Source organism: Amblyomma mixtum, chromosome 9 (assembly GCF_055824585.1).
Source record: "Amblyomma mixtum isolate Tamu chromosome 9, ASM5582458v1, whole genome shotgun sequence".
Classification (NCBI taxonomy): domain Eukaryota; kingdom Metazoa; phylum Arthropoda; class Arachnida; order Ixodida; family Ixodidae; genus Amblyomma; species Amblyomma mixtum.
The window spans coordinates 33044112-33060791 of NC_143020.1; the positions used below are offsets into that span (position 1 = coordinate 33044112).

General features: G+C 46.3%; 1 protein-coding gene across 1 annotated transcript in view; it reads right to left on the reverse strand.

The window, feature by feature from the left end:
- LOC149328693 (glucose dehydrogenase [FAD, quinone]-like) overlaps positions 1-16233 on the reverse strand; it is a 29252-nt gene extending 13019 nt beyond the window's left edge. Inside the window, exons 1-7 of the mRNA XM_089561548.1 lie at positions 16098-16233; positions 7697-7899; positions 6438-6630; positions 5576-5707; positions 4909-5030; positions 2977-3147; positions 1810-1960 (exon numbers count right to left, since the gene is read on the reverse strand). Of these exons, the coding sequence (XP_089417674.1) occupies positions 1810-1960; positions 2977-3147; positions 4909-5030; positions 5576-5707; positions 6438-6630; positions 7697-7899; positions 16098-16233 (1108 nt within the window). The remainder of the gene's footprint in view (positions 1-1809; positions 1961-2976; positions 3148-4908; positions 5031-5575; positions 5708-6437; positions 6631-7696; positions 7900-16097) is intronic.
- Positions 16234-16680: the final 447 nt, after the last annotated feature.

Genomic DNA, 16680 nt, shown 5'->3' on the forward strand with positions numbered 1-16680 from the left:
TAACACAGAATCAGCGGCCGCGTCCGACGTAGATCGCTCAAAAAAAAAGTGTGCGCTTTGGGGCCGGACTGCAAGCGCCATGACTGCGCACATTGGGCGCTGACGAGGCTGCTATCAGCCAGGCCCCAGGCGAAACCAAATTCAAAACGAAACGCCGCGCGCCCGTATACCAGAAACATGTGCAAACAGTTTTCTCGGCGCTCCGACCACGAAGAAAAATGTGCCGCGTACTACTCCCTATGTTCTCGCCACTCAGGGCTACGCATGAATCCTAGAATATCTGAGCTCCAACATAATTGAGTAAAGAGTCTGCATATAACGTCTTTTCACGTGCTCGCTTACCGAACGAAGTTCTCTGCTCACGCGCGGCGCGCAGTCTCTGGTTGTGAGGCGCACTTCGCGTCGCTCCACCTCTTGCAGTATTAATAGCAGTTTAACGATTTTTACTGAGCCAAAAAATTTAGGGCCGAGTTCTGATATGAGTAATGCTGTACGAGATGCATGACGCATGCCTGCAAGCATAACACCTAAGCACTTATTTTGTAAGGTGCAGTTTGCTGCCGTCCTGACATTCTCATTCCAGCGCCGTTCATCTCACTACTACCGGAAGTCTTGCATCCACGAAATTACGCGCCATACACTACACAGAACACCGGTTCGCGCAGTCAAATTCTCATAGAATTAATACACAAATCCTTACCTCGAGCTTCCTCCTTTTCGCGAAAGCTGGCCTCGGTGGCGGTGACGAGCTCCTATGCGCGAAGACAGACGGTATTGCGCCGGGTTTCAGTCCAGCTGACTTTGTTGACAGGCCCAATGAACGCATTATCGACAGGCTATGGTTATAGTCTTCATCACGAAAGCGGTCGGAGCATAGCACTATAGTCTGAGGGCTTGAAATCCGTTCGCTTCACAGCAGCGACCCACCTCGCGGAAAGCTTCTTATTTTGCGGGAAATTATGAAAGACCACATCGTCGCGGCCGCTGGTGTTAGTGCAGCCGAAGGCTGCGCAGAACGCTGGCATGATGGTCCACCGCTTCACTCGATGCTGCCCACGTTTCTGTACGTCACCACAAACATAAAAAAGCACAAATACAGGAACACACGGCAGATCGAAGCAGCTTACGATGGCACGCACGCAGAAACAAGCACGGTCGCGGAGGCTGCGTGGCGACGGAACACCAATGTTTACGTCACCACCCCACGGTTTCCGGTTTCGGCTCGCATCGTCAGGGTCATCAGCAGCGCTCGGCGGACAGCGGGGGGCGGAGCTACCGCGCAATTTTAAACGGCGATTACGTCGCTCCTAAGTGACTAATCTGCAAAAAAATTTCACCCGCATGATTTTTAAGGTTCCCACATCCATACGTGAGCATCTTAATGAATTCGAAAATCTCTTCAGCTTCCCTTTAAGGGAAAAAATTGTGTGTACTTCCACCGAACGTGTTTACAACGTCATGGTTGTATTTATGCACTGCAACCGGTTTACTGCGTAAGAAGTACAGTAACCTTTTCCAAAAAATCCGCGCGCGTGTGTGTGTGGCAGTGCCGGAAGCAGAGGGAAGGGCGGCGCACCGCCACAGTAAAAATGCCTCTACCAACCTCCAGAAGACTACGCATCACCAAACGGATAATTGAGGTTTTTTTTTTATTCTTGCCTTAAGGTTTCCAATACTGTGGTTTTGTTTCGTTTCCATCAAAGTGACCACGTTCGAAGGAGGCCTGCAATAACAAGCAACCCATACCATTGATTTCTCCTACTTGAACGACAGCGAACTATAGCATATCAAGCATGGCGGATGAATTACCTTGGCCCTTGATGAAGTAGTCGAAGCCCGTCTTGGGGTTGAACCTCTTCCTGACCACGGATACAGAGTCGTTGATCATGAAGCTAATCCCTGCACCGCCAATGTGGTCCTGCAGGTTCTCGCCCACCGGGAGATCACTGATCACAGGGATCTGCAGGAGAACAATAAAGCCGCACAAAATAGCAGATCGGTTTATGAAGAAAAGATAAATGGGACAAGCATTGGGTCAGAAGTACTGCATCTGAAAAAATACAACCACCCAAAGATATTTCCGCTAAGCAGTGTCGTGGGGTACTCTGACCCCAGTCAAGTCCTCCGCATCGTAGTGATACCAATGAGAGTTCCTCGCACCTCACGGATCGCTGATGATGCAAAGCGACGCGCTCTGCAATGCCCAGAAGCAAACTCAATGGGCTATATATAAATAATAACTCTGTACTTACTCCGCTAACGCTTCTTCAGCTAAACCTACCCTCTTCAGCGCCCCGTTTTCCATCTAGACTGCCCCGCTCTGATGGCACCTACACACCCGAGAGCCCGAGTGCTAGCAGCACAGAACACCCAGAATTTGGGAATTTCATTGAATAACTCGATTTGTATTCCCCAGTTTTGGTTAAAAAAAATAGCACACAATTTTTACCCCCTAAAACCGAAGAACCATAGGTACAAAACATCGGTAAACTAAGCTCCCCACTTTGCGCCGCCGCTGATTCGAGTCTCACTCGGGGCTTTATTATGATAATTTTTTTTTCTGTTAGATACCGCTTGTACGGAAACCTTTACAATGTCTTGGATAAGCTCTCTTTTATCTTCGCCCTCTCTTTTGGATTTTGGTTCGGTCTCATGTTGGGTTCCAAGTTCGCCGCAGTATCCTTACGATGCTCACATTAGTTTCCCTAGAACGGCAGCTAAAGGCATTCCAAACTCAAAACGGGCGCTCATCTGTTGCGACGTTCATCTGGGTAGCGTGCATTAAAACAAAAATCACACGGTTTCCTTCAAAAACATTTATCCGCCATTATTCAACTATTGGATTTAAAAGTAATATAAAATGAGCAGTGCTTGTCCTCTCCCTGTGTGACCCACTCGTACTCTTGACTGACGACGTGAAAGATGTGTATTTCAGTGGGAAGCTAGGCGGGAAAAGGCAAAAGGACGACCACTGACGCCGAGGGATTCCAGGTGCAGCCGTGGTCCGATGCCAGAGAGCATGAGAAGCTGGGCGCTTCCGATGGACCCGGCCGACAGGATGATCTCCTGCCTCGCCCTGACAGCGCGCTGCAGCCGCCTGTACCGGAACAGCACAGTGCGGGCTCTCCGGTGTTCGTCGAAGAGGATCTGCGCTGGCGTGTACCGTGTATTAGGGAATGAAGAAATAGGGGGTGGGTCTCAATTGAGCCATAGTTTATTGATCTTGCTGATAAACTAAAAAAGCTGAAAGGGAAAAATGAATGAAGGGAGGAGTAGAACGATAGTGACATTAGATGCATTGATACTCGGAGAACGAGGACAGTTTCGGGTCGAGGCGTTCTTATGCAGAAACTCAACGACAAGAAAATAGAGAGAGAGAGAGAGAGAGAGAGAGAGCTCTTTAATAAAAAACAGATTTTAGCCGGCGTGAATATCCCCTGACATGCTACAATGCGCAGGGGAGGGAATAGGGCAGTAAAGATGGAAGAAGGGTGGTAGAAAAGGGTGCGGTCATTGAAGAGGGTTTTAGCGCAATAGTTCACTGCATGATGGCTTCTTTGGATGAGACTGAAGTCACGTTCTGTGCATGTACAGCGAAGTCATCAAGTGTTCGGGCAATTTACAGTGTGTCAAGAACACCAATAGCGTCTAAATATGGAAAAAAGAATATCATTGCACGTCGGTGCTGTCTGTAGCAGCCTAAAGGGCCTAATATAGAGTCCACTGTGAGTGGTACTTGGGTGACGAACAGCATGCATTGTTCATAGTGCACACGTTCGTTGTCGTACGCTAGTCATTCGAAGAGAATATGAAGTACAGTCTCAACTGAGCCAACAAGACTTTATCGTCTGCTCGGAAGATCACTGATATATCTTTTAAAGAACTCTTGAAAGAGTTAGTTCGCATAGTTATGCCTCTGCATAGGTCGTTTTTTGTACACGTGCCCACCGTGTTATGGTTTAGAACAAGACCGCACTTTGTATCAATCGATAAATAAAATTTTATACTGAATTTAACGCCCCTGGTACCAGTTTTTTTTTCTGTATTTCACAAGTTGCCCTTTAATGTTCTCGAGAAGAAATGTGACTGGGGCAACTGCAGATAAAACCTCTCAGTGCTGGGTGTATTTTATGTATTTGCAAACTGACGAAAGAAGTAATATCGTAGGCGTCCTTGAACGCAGCCTGGAACTGATGTAGACCACATGCCTCAGTGCGCAAGCTATACACTGAACAGTTAAATTTCTAGCGGTGACCCTATAAGACGCAAAGAAATTTCCTTCATAAGTGTCACTCTCCATACACACACAGACGTGATTCTTCCTAAAGATTTCGCTCAAGAATTTTACGGCTCGAAAAACAATATTGCAAGAATAATATTCATTGGCGTTTATATACGTCAAAATCCATTTATTCGCTTCGGTAGGGTACGGAAGTCGATATATTTTTGCGCCTTATCTACCTAACCAACAAAATAATCGGAGAGAAGAGGTAGTAAGTCCGACTATAAGTGTACGAGCATCCATTTCATGCACTACAAAGGGTGGTCTTGATGCTCCGGAAAGAATAGTTAGCCGCAGTTTTGATGAGACTTATCGGGATACGTAGAGTCAGTATCCTCTCAACTTATGATCACCCTTAGCCCTGACCTTCCGGTGTGTGCCGTTTAGAGAAAAGGAGTGCCATGTGTTTATTTTTCCAGGGTTCTAATGAATGGTAAACTTTTTCTAAAAGGCGTTCATTGTGTCTACAGTTTCGATATGGGCCAGAATCCACTTTTATCTGCGCATGCATCTCTCTAAGCCGTTCACTTCAACGAAAGCGGTAGGCAGTACCCATAAGTAGATTTAGAAGAGGGTCACGAATCATCTCTGTTGTATCGTTGACAGAAAGACCGGATCTCACTTGCCTTGGTGACTTGTGCCTGGACCAGGATGTGCAAGTTACGCCGGCCCCTGCACGGCTCCAGGAAGGCCTTGGAGGTGCTGCAGCGAGCACCTCGCCTCAACGTGCTCTGAGGAATAGCGAAGCCTGCGAAAGTGGTGTTGCCTTGTTTCAACAGATCTGCACTTTGCTATAACATGATTACCTTGCAAATGCTTCTTCACAAAATTATGCTGCATCTATAGAGAATATAACGGTTTACTACATCAACGTCCAAGCGCCAAGTAAAGAAACTGACCTGTGTGCTGGTAGCTGATATGCCCTTTTCGGCAAATATAAGAGATATGCGGCTCAAAATATGTACACTGTCAACGAGCTCTATCAGACTGTAGGGGCTCTATTAACTGAGGTTTGTCTCGGGTAGATGAAACTGGTGAACGCTAAAGGCGACCATGCGAAGGGTGTTCTCTTGGCTTTCGCAGGGACGAGATAATGGTCACCGCAGTCAAAAACCACGAAAAGGCCTTAAGGCCGTATAATTACACTCCTCTTCGTACTATAAGCATCAGCGAGAGAAAAACGTATGTTTGCACGTTACCTCCTACCGCATGCCTCGCATCTGCTCCGGTTGATAGCAAAGATAACACCGCACTGACTCGAGGCAAATGGCCTCCGAGCTTTGCCATTCTCACCGGTTTGAAGTGGCCCATTGAGGTCGATATTGGGGTAGCCGAGAGTCTCTCCCGCTGCGACGAAGGCATGCGCCAGGGGAGAAGCATATGGAGGAGTAGACACAGTGAGGTAGCCGCCTCGGCCATGGTAGCCTGCATTTGAAAATAATGAAGAAGGGTGTAACGCTCGTTCTAGCATTCATTATTCTGTACTGATTAGACGAAAAGCTGCAGCGCACACTTTAAGCCACGCAAAGAGCGACGGTTATGTTGTGCTGGTTAAGTTTGTTTCAGGGAGCACTAGGGGCGGTTGTACTTTAAAGAAGCTTCCTTAAGCATTGCACTAATAAACCTAACGGCAGTTACGCCTGTAGTGATGCTGTTGATCAGCACTAGTGCTAAAGCAGGCTGAACAGAAGATGCCGGACATCATGAACACACACCGTAGACTTAGCACGGTCACTGCGTCGTGGGTCACCTTCACGTCACGCCGTTTATCCATACTGCGTGGCTTCGAATAGTGAGTCAAGTAATTCAGCCATAGATCTTATTTTATTGTGAAATCCAAGTACGAGGACCTCTGTAGAAAATCTGTCTCACGGCTTCATCATGGGACCCAGTATTTGTGGGCGTAAATGCTAAACGCTGACAGAATAAGGAATGGTGGTATGTTCTGATAAGAGCTAGCAATGACGTGCCATGGAAATCGAGAAATATGGCTGTAATCTATGAAACCAATCTATGCGAAGCATTCGGAGCTATAGGCACCGTTCCGTTCACGTGTGTCACTTTCATTCGTACGCGTCATAACCTGCATGGTGCAGTAGAGTTCAATGCGTAATAAGACACTTTTTCTAGCATTGCATGGCAGTGAAGGTTCTACCGTTGTAGGCGATCAAGGGATCCCGGTTGTCTTCGGACTTCATGAAGTAGGGCAGGACGGAGTTCCAACCCCAGCCTTCGCACCCCAGCTGCTGCTCCCAGCGGTCGTAGTCTCGGCGATTGCCCCGGATGTACAGCATGTAGTTTAGAACACTCGACCCGCCAAGGACCTTGCCACGGGGCCACAGGCTTTGCTGGGAAGAAAGGACAAGGAAGGAAGCTCAGGAATTGCTGAAAAGGTTGATGTATTCAGTACCTAGAAACGCATTAGTGAACATGCCAGCACGCCAAATGTTTCTTGTAAACCCCTTAATGAGGAAATCGTCGTCACCGGATCATTGCCCTCAGTTCCTACTCACTCCCGCCTGAGGGCTGCTTTCACTAGCATAAATCTCATACTAGAATGTGATGGTATCCATCCGAATGTTGATGCAGGTACAGGAATTCTCTCTGAGGCCCTAGGGTTTAGAGATAACAATGGTCATGTGAATGAATCGGCTGTCAAAGTCAACAGAAAGTGATTGGAAGATTGGTGGCTCAAAAGCAAAGAGGTAACATAAGGTTAGAACTTAGAAGTGTATGAAAAGGCATCTAATAAAATGGGACTTTCTACACCAATTAATAACGCTATAAAAAAGTAAAAAAAAAAGCCCAGCATGGTGGTCACTCCACCACCCTCTTTCAAATGGGACTCTCCTATCTTACATCCATCCGTCTTTTGTAGGCTGCCTCGATGGAGAGTTCTTTTTCGGAGGGTGACACCCAAGCGTAAATAATGCCGATTTCCACCAGTACTGCGCGAATAGTGCGAGGGTACCTCGCTGAATGCTTGTATTCACGTTATGTCTAGCACTGTTGCTGCCAAAATTCTGTTTTCCTGGAATGTTCTTTTTTTTTAAGAACATAACTTGCTGGCAAAAGGGCTAAATGCGGCGAAAATGCAAGCTTCGACAAGAAAACCTGCGTTTCAAAACGATGCGCCTCAAAATTAGAGCAAGACACATTTCTCAAGGCCGTAACAGCCGCTAAAGTTTAGTGTGACCTATGGTACTAGCAATGAGCTTTAGCGTGATTCTTGCCTCAGTAAAGCGAAGCTGTCCGGCCTTTTCATGACTAGGTGGTAAAGATAACCAAACATTCAACACAGAAACGTTAGTCATCATCGTATAAGACGAGGCAAATCGTGGACATGCAAATTCTTGAACAGTTTTAGTGATTGCGAGGAAAGAGGTGCGAGCTAAATAGCTGCGCTGGGCATACCCGGTTCTTGAGCCCGAAGCAGGCGGCCTCTTGCGGCACGGTGCGGTAGGCCCAGTCGAACTTGGTCTGCTGTAACTCGGCGGCCAACAGGGGAACGTCCAGGAAGAAATTGGGCACCCGGCCGGCTTCCAGAAGCAGGACCTTTACGTCTCGGTCCTCGGACAAGCGACTTGCCACCACCGCTCCCGCAGAGCCACCTCCCACTGCTCGGTCATTGAAGTGGTCCGCAGGGTGAGAAGATAATACGGGTTACTGTTCACTGAAGCTTTTCGTTAGCCATTTTATCATTCCCGGCCAAAAACTAAACATCCACATCTTCACAAATAGCAGATAAGGAAAATGAATATCAATTCGCTACTTCAGCGTTTTAGTTCACTGCCATACTTACGCCGGCCTGCCCCAACATACAGTGTGACAACAATATGAGCAAGCAGCTATACTCTAGGAGTTTTTTATAATGTCTCACGTGACCTTAGGTCAACTTTGACCTCGCAGTCATCGTTCGCCTGTTGAAACCAAAACATCAGCAGGAAGGAAATTGAATCAGGGCTCGGGTGAATTCCATATGGCGATTTATTTTTACCAATGTTTTGCGCATCATTTCAAAGAAAAATAGCACATCCAAAATTTGGCAGTGTACTCCTCGAATGCTTCCTTTTCTTTGATGTCGGCACCACCAGAGAAATCCAAGGTGTTTAACAGTATCCAGATCATCTGATAGTGCAAAAATACCTTAGCAAATCGCCGCTCCGTTATTTTGCTGTTATAGTCACCATAATTCGAGACTTTGGGTGGATACTAGGACACACTGACAAGTGCACAAATTAGGCACTTACAAGGACACTGTCAAGGTAATCTCAACAACTCGGACTACTCACAGATGCGGTCGAATCCTGTGCGCGCAACCTTACGACGACAATAAATCCTACTCAATGAAGGCGTTCACTACTGGTGCAGTGGTTGCACCAGGAGTATAGCGAACTAAGCATAACCTTTTGGAAGGGAAGACGCGCTGTAACTTTCGAAGTGCAGATATCGAGAGCATCAGAATCACAACAGGTTCAGCCGAGAAAGACAAAAGTTTTAGTAAGGCCGCTTCAATGCAAGCGCTCCCAGCCGTTACGGCCGGACGACACCGTACGGGTAAGACAGCTGCAAGCAGCATTTAAAGCTGGCGTGTGAAGCGCTGTTGCACTCGCTTCGTTAATCTTATCCACGGAACCACCAGTACAGCATTCAGATGGTGATTAAATTTTCTTTTAAAATACTGTAGAACGAGAGACGTGTTTTTACCACAGCAAAACTCCGTCCATTTCGAACGTGAGAGAGAGAGAGAGAGAGGAACGGAAAGGAAGGCAGATTAACTACGCCGTTCCCAGTATGCAACCCTAAACGTGGGAAGGGGAACAAAGGGAGAGAGTGGGAGGAAATGTCTGAGGAATTTCCGTTGTGCGGTTGAAGCTCTCAAACTCTCAAACGACCAAGGCGGGTTTAACCTGTCTTTGCCTCCGAAATTAAAGACCTACTGCATTAAGAGTACTTAGCACCATCAAGGCTTCCTTTGGAGGCGTGGCCAAAGGAGTCACCCGGATATCGTCTCTCCTACGCGGCCAAGTTGCATTAATATCGTTTGAGAAGTCGCAAGGGGGAGAGCTGGCGATACTATAGCAGAGCATGAATAGTAGAGCATTGAAAAGGACTTGTTTACTATGTTTAAAGAAAATGCTACATATTCAGCCCGGCGTACGGGAGCAAGATATGCTTAAACCTAAATTAATTTCTGCGTTTGTTTTTTGGTTTCAGGGGCGCAAATGAAAAATTGTTCAGCTGAGGCGAATCGATTCGTTTTAAAGATGATAGAAACTTAATTTTCGGAGTACTGTTATTGCCCGGTGGGTATCGTATCAGGATTTAATCAACTTGAATTGAGCACATTATTCTTCTACTCATGTTGCAATAATTAAGTGTTGCAGGAAAAAAATGATCGTCCCGCAACCGAACACCGAATTCAAAATATCCGTTGTTAAATTTATTCTTGTAGATGCCTAGACACGCTCAGAAAGCGCGGGATGCGCTTGAAGGCACATCTTTGATTTACGCAAATTTAGGAGGTGGCCGCTTTAATTTACAGCTTTAATTTCAGCCGACGGGCAAGTAAAATGTTATTAGTACTAGTACGACGTACATAGAAATGTGCCACCATGTGAAGATATTTGCATATTTCTAGATTCTTCCCTGTTGTTACCTGGAAGGACATGCAATGTGCCCGAGTTCCTAGAGAGTTGCATTCCGAGTATCACTTTCAAAGCGTATACGCATCGCTGGAACCACTCCGCCGGAGTTGGTGTCAAGGCATAAAATTTCCGAGTTTTCATATTCACTTCAGCAGTACATTTGAACAACTTTCCTCATTTTTAAAAGTCTTCTCATTTTATGGGCGGGGGGAGTTCCCTCACTTTAGTAGCGCAGGCACGACACGCGTCACCTCACAAATTATTCAAAATCTCATTTTCCTTCCAACATTTTTTTCTAGTTTAGCTGCCATGTCGTTCTCAAACTTTCGTTTCGGTCTGTTTGCAGCTATGGAGCTGGGTTTTTTTTTTGTTTCATTTGCCTTCTCTTTTTCACTTTTGTTCTTGTTTTTTTTCGCTCACTCTCGTTCTTTATCTCCGTCTGGTTTTCTTCCTCTTTTTTATTCCTTGCAGAAGCGCCACAAAAGGAGTTTCAACGTACCGAAAACTCAAGTAGCTCTAGGAACCCGGTTGGTAGAATACCTTGAAAGAAACTGCAAAGCACCACAAATAGTTGTTTTGCACGCTGTTAATCACCGTGGGTCAGACAGAATTGCTGTTCGCCGCAGAGTGCTTCTACACTGCACTAGCGTCGCCTCTGAACTCATCTGTAAACGGTGCTGCATAAGCAAATACAGAACATTTTTCAGGCAGGTTACGCACCTCTTAAAACGCCGCGCAGTCTTTCTATCTGAGTCAGCGTATCGCATATAGTTCCAGTGTGAAAGGGACAATTAATATTCTGGTGTCTGGATTGATTTTGTAACATGGTCTGGATCCTTTCAAAGAAGTAAAATCGTCTGTCATTCGACAGGAGGAGACTCCTTAATTTGGAATGGAATAACTTGAAGCCACTGCTCGAGGCCTTTCCACTGCAGTGAACTATCTCTATTATGAAGAATATGATGATGATGATAGTTCTACTGTTACCATTGATGAAGTCTGCTGGGTTTCGTTAGTTCGTTAGCCTGCTAAGGGGAAGACATCACGAGCTAATTAGTTTTCCATCACAACGAAAACAGCGCAAATTTCACGAAGGACGCAGAAAGGGGAGACGAGCCACAGGCGCTGACTAACAACTGAAATTTTGTTGCTCTGACACATCGATAAATATACTCAAGGCATAGAAAACAGCAAGAAGGATAAGACATGAATCATAGACAATCACAGCAGGAAACGAGCACGAAATCAAGACTGCTGAGCTGTCGGAAGGAAACGAAATTCCTTATCCAGAAGGGCCTCATATGGGGTGCTGACACAGCGGTCTTTTAGGCTCGCAATGTTTTTGGCTTCAATTATATCTCGCGTGATTTGGTCACTACACCTGCTCAGCACGCTCGTGTCACTCCAGTGAGGAGTGCATTTACAATCGCGGCAATGAACGCCCAGATGGCCTGAGATTCGTGTACTTGCATTGTAGTTGTGCTCTGACAGTCTTTTGTTAAGGAATCTGCCGGTTTGGCCTACACAATCAAGAGATCGTGGTGGCAAATGGCAAACTAATGGCACCACTTTCTTGCGATGTGGCCAAAGAAATAAATAGCGACGTATGCAACAGTAAGAAGCTAATGGTGCCACCAACGCCCAACTGGCCCGAGTGGTCCCTGCGTGTCGGCGCAAAGAGGTGGTCTTAAGCGCTTCCGTGTGGCTATTGTCAGAAACTTAATGTTTAATCGCTTCGTTTTGTCACACAGCGTTCTTTACCGGACACCTGAGGGGGTGGACAGAAAAGGTACGATACGGGCCAAAAAAAAAAAAAAAACAGGCAACAGATGAATGGTGCCGGCTCGCTAGACGTCGGTTACTGGCAAGCAGCGCGTATCACAGCTGCTCATGCCACGGAACACTGCTCCCGCGGGGCGCAAGGGTTGAAGCAAATGAGGCGCTCAGTCTCCCAGCCCATGAGAAAGAAACAAAGACGTCATCAAGGGCAGTGGCACCGATGATGTGGACAGCTTGCGGCGATGACTGCAGAACGTTCTTGTGTGTGTTTTTGTTCACTTTACAGGTATAATGGTGACAGGTTTGCAGAATATTTTTTTCACTACCTTGTACCTCAATTTTATTCTTGTATTTTGTAACGGTTCACGGCAGGCTAGTTTTTGCTTTGACGTTACTTTAGACCGTATTGAGGGCGCCGACCAACACCTCCACACAAGCGTCGCTTCTAAAGAAGCTCGTCAGTTCGACCACCGTGCTTCGACAAAACACACACACACACATCCCAAAGATAAGAAATCAAGTCGCAACGGTACGTTGCTTCCGCTACGTGGTACTTCGAAGTGACACTTGATAACTATCTAAGCGGCTTTAAACCCTTTCATTGCAATACTTATCATTCCTGCGTGATTCCTGATGTCCAATCTGCCGTTTGTTGTCTTCTACGCTATCATTTTTGTATACGGCAGCGCCTAAATGTTAGCCTGAGTCGCTTTGGGACGTTAAACCCCATAAACCAAACCAAACCAAACCAAACCAAACCTAAATGTAACATGAAAGCGCGGCTTTGCGCTACTCTGCAGCTTAACACTCCACGCATCAAAAGGCAGCAACCATTGATCTCTACTGTCTGCGCATAATTTTGCTCATATTGAAGAATGCAGACTTGCCAAAAAGAACTGTTATTAATTCAAGCTTATTGCCAATGCATGCCGCCACTTCAGAGGTGAAAAGCGAACCACATATCAGTGCTCGCAGAGGAAACGTGCTGGCTCTCGCTGACACAGAAGGTGCTTGTGCCAAAATCACTGCTTCTGGTTGGAAATTCGAGGTTTGCATTGTGGTTTCGGTGGAGTGGTTTTTTTCCTAACTTGCTACTTTGTACACTGTTAACTCAAGAACATGAATTTTAGTTCGAACTGCGCGTAGGTCCTTATGCCACTGTGAGAGTTAACACGTTTTGGCGGGCTAGTTGGTTAAGCATCTTGAATAAACAGCGCGAACGACGACAAGCACAACGCTGTGCTTGCTGTGTCGTCCGTTTCCTTGTCTCTTGTGCTTGTCGTCGCTCGAGCTGTTTATTCAAGACACTGTGAGAGGTGAAAGATGCATGTTTCCTGCAGTGTTGCCATGCCTTCGATACGAGTTAAAAAGTTGTCGGCTTGGCAACTACACTCGACCTTTGAAAATATACCTCTGCCAAGCGTTGATAAGGAGTTTCAGGATAGCGAAGTAGTACTGGCGTGTACTTATGTCAGACCAGCCTTGCCCGCTGCGTATGCACAGTGGCAGACGTATGTCCCCGCCTGGTCAGTGCTCATGCGCACATGGCAGCCGACCTTTGCGGTTACGTACACGCTAGTATAGGCCTATCCAAAAAGCACGCCCTGCGGATTGCCATGCCACACGCTAGACTTATGTGCATCTGGCGTAAGCATGTTGTAGGGGGTAGCGAGAACCTTCTGTACATGTTCACTGCCCTTCAAAGAGCTGGTGCTCGTATACTGCGTGCACACGGTGGAAAGGCTGGTCTTTGCTGTGCCCAAAACTATGTCAAGTTTTCCAGCTTGCGCAGCAGTTTGTAAACCCAAAGACAACTGCCGAAAAACAACATGGACAGTTAATGCACACAACCTTCGATGCACATTGAACAACTCACTAGTTCCAAACTATGCCCTGTTATAGCTGCGGTGAGTCCTTTTGAGTATGGTGCAGTGCATTGTTACACGGCCTGGCAAGCCTGTCACGGCTTGGGTGCTGGTTAGCTACAACGGACATGCCACTCGTCGCGAAAAAAGAGAATGTTTAAGCAGCTCCAACTCGAGCGTTGCATCCGGCGCCACATAAAAAAAAAAGCGTTAAAAAGCAGCGTCGCCACAATCTAAACATTTTTGAAATGGTGATTGAGAGTGCAGGAGGGCTGGAAATTCCTTATTCCCAAGATCTGCTATAAGCTCCAATCGACGTTGCTATAGGGTGCGCGTTGATGCATCTACTGCGGAGGCTAGTGTGCTGTAATTATTGTAGCTGTGCTTTCTCAATGGTTAAATTATTTTTATGTGAAAAAGCAAATGCTGCAATCGATGAAGCACGCTTCGGCAAATGAAATGATTCAGGTTCATTTCGACCTTCTCGGGTTTCTTTAACCTACTTGAAATATCTCTTCAGGCACATATCTCTTCAGGCACATCGCCCTTGACTGCGTTACCAACTTTGAAATGTTTCCTTCTGCTGTATTTTTTTTGTTTTTCTGCTTGGTTTTTCTTTCTTTCTCCAGATTTATCAAACTAAGGCATGCTTTTTACTTTTTTTGGGCCATTGTGTTTTATTGTTTGTTTGTTTTTCTGGTGACTCACTCCTGTATGAGTCTGTAGAGGCTTACAGTATTTCTAAATAAATAAATAAAATATTTGAGTTCCGGCTCAACCGAAACGCAAGCGTCGCGGCCTGGATCAAACTCGCGAACTGCAGCTCATTAATTAAACGTTGTAGTTACTTAGCAGCTTAGCTTCCGCGGCCCATCTAGTAAATGCATCTGTACGAGGAGATGTTCACTGCTGCTCCTTAAATACTGGGGGTTAATGAAAGGCGAAAGAAAATCCTATGTCTTTGCGCCAGTGTCAACGGGAAAAAAATATTCCATCTTGCGCAAAGCAAAGGAACTAGAGATACAACGAAAATGTTTACGTGCGGAAGGTAGGAGGTGTAGCAAATATAGCGACTCATCTACAGAGAAAGGCAAGGAGGTTCACCAATTAACTCGTGTCTAATTGAGCGTACTCAGCACGAAGGCAAGAAAAATCATGACAGGATATAAGGGAAGATTAAAGTACGCATAATGAGTGCAAACATATTAACAGACACACAGCTGTAAACGTTCTCTGAGAACTGCTTAGTTCAAGTACGTAGTCGGGCACAAAAGTCTGTGGACCACGTGTTCCTCAAACGAAGTCAATAGCTCTGCTATAAGTCGCTGGCTGGCAACCACAGCTGTGGAGAAGAAAGTCAAAATTTTGTTCTTTCATCTGCCCAAGTGTAACCTCCAACACGTGGTGTACAGACTTTTAACCCCGACTGTACATCCACAGCAGCTCATCGGACCACTTGTTCCGCTCTAGCAGGAGGAGGAACGTGAAAATCAGTGACCTTCTGGATTTGCAAGTTTACCAAGGGTAATACTCTGGCCTGCATAGGAAGCGTACTGCCAGTTTTCTTTATGTCGCTCCTTTTTCAGCGTCAGCTGTATGCCTAGAACGTTGTAACACGCTCATTGTGCGTCTTCAGCTGAAGTTTTGTACTGCAGCGTACAAAGTGTTTCTTTTGTTTCTTGTGGCAAGGATTAAAAGTAAAATAATACCGCTAAAAAATGCGCCTTATTAAACTTTCCAAACCTTTGGCTGCGTGTTTTCTTTTTTCGATTGGGGCGCGCAATGTTAGTATACATAGGTCACTGCACGACATCATCCGCCTCCTCGAGGTAAACAATCGAAGATAGAATTTCTTCCCTTATGCTGCTTTGGCTTCGCTTTCTACTGCCAAACGTTTCATGACATCAGTGATAAGCTGAGACATAAGTAAAGCAGCGCGAATGAAGATGGGCTTCTTCGTTTCGCCTTAGGGCACCTTCATTCGCAATGCTTTACTTATGTCAGAATTGACCAACCAGCCCAGCGAAAATTTCGACTTACGCTGAGATCACGAGTGGCATAAAAACAAATCTACGTAGTGGATTGGGTGAGGAAATAAACGCGGGCTATTGACATCCTAGTCGAAATGAAGAGGAAGAAATGGGCTTGGGCAGGGCATGTAAAGCGAAGGCCCGGTCCTTAAGGGTAACGGAGTGGATTCCAACAGAAGGCAAGCGTAGCAGGGGGGCGGCAGAAAGTTAGGTGGCCGGATGAGAGTAAGAACTTTTCTCGGATACGGTGGCCGCAACTGGCAAAGGACGGGGTTAATTGAAGAGACATGGGAGAGGCCTCTGCCCTGAAGTGGGCGTAGTCAGGCTGATGATAATGATAATAATAATAACGTAGGTTAATTTAGGCACAGGCTAAGTTCACGGGACGAATTATGTTCACTAATATATTGTGCATCATTACAAAAAATAGAACAAATCCTAAAATTCATGCCCGTGCTACTTTAAGCAATCATCGCTGTGTCCTGGCACTCACCGACTATGTAGTCGTACTCCTCATCGAAGGTGAGACGCACCAGGGGTGTCTTGTGCTGAGCACCCTTGAAGAGCAGCGTCATGTACAGCGGTACCAGCGCCATCGGCAGAAGCGGAAGAAACGCTGACGACGGCATGGCAGCCAACTACATCGGAACGGCGAGTTCAACTTGTCTGCCAAGTTCTAGCACGGGAAGCTTTCATTGTGTCACAACCTACCAATACACGTAGCACGTGATCACACAACAGCACTGATCACAGAAGTCACAGTCTCGTCAATCCCAGCTCCGGTGAACGATAGTCGAAGCGACTTGGAGTGTTCTGCCGAGCAGAATATCATGCCGATGGTCTCTTCTTAAAGAAGCTGAAACAAGCTTCAGAAGCCGGGGCCTTCAACATCTTGAAACACGTGAAGGAACACCCCTAAAACGTTCCGCTCAAACAAGCCAACGCTTCACATCAATTCGTCATAAAGACCTGACAAGAAAACCTTGCGATGTGACTCATTGCCGGCAGCGCCAATGCAAACACCGTCTTGTTCTGCAGTCTTCAAACTGTTTCCACACCTTGGCATTGTCGGCATC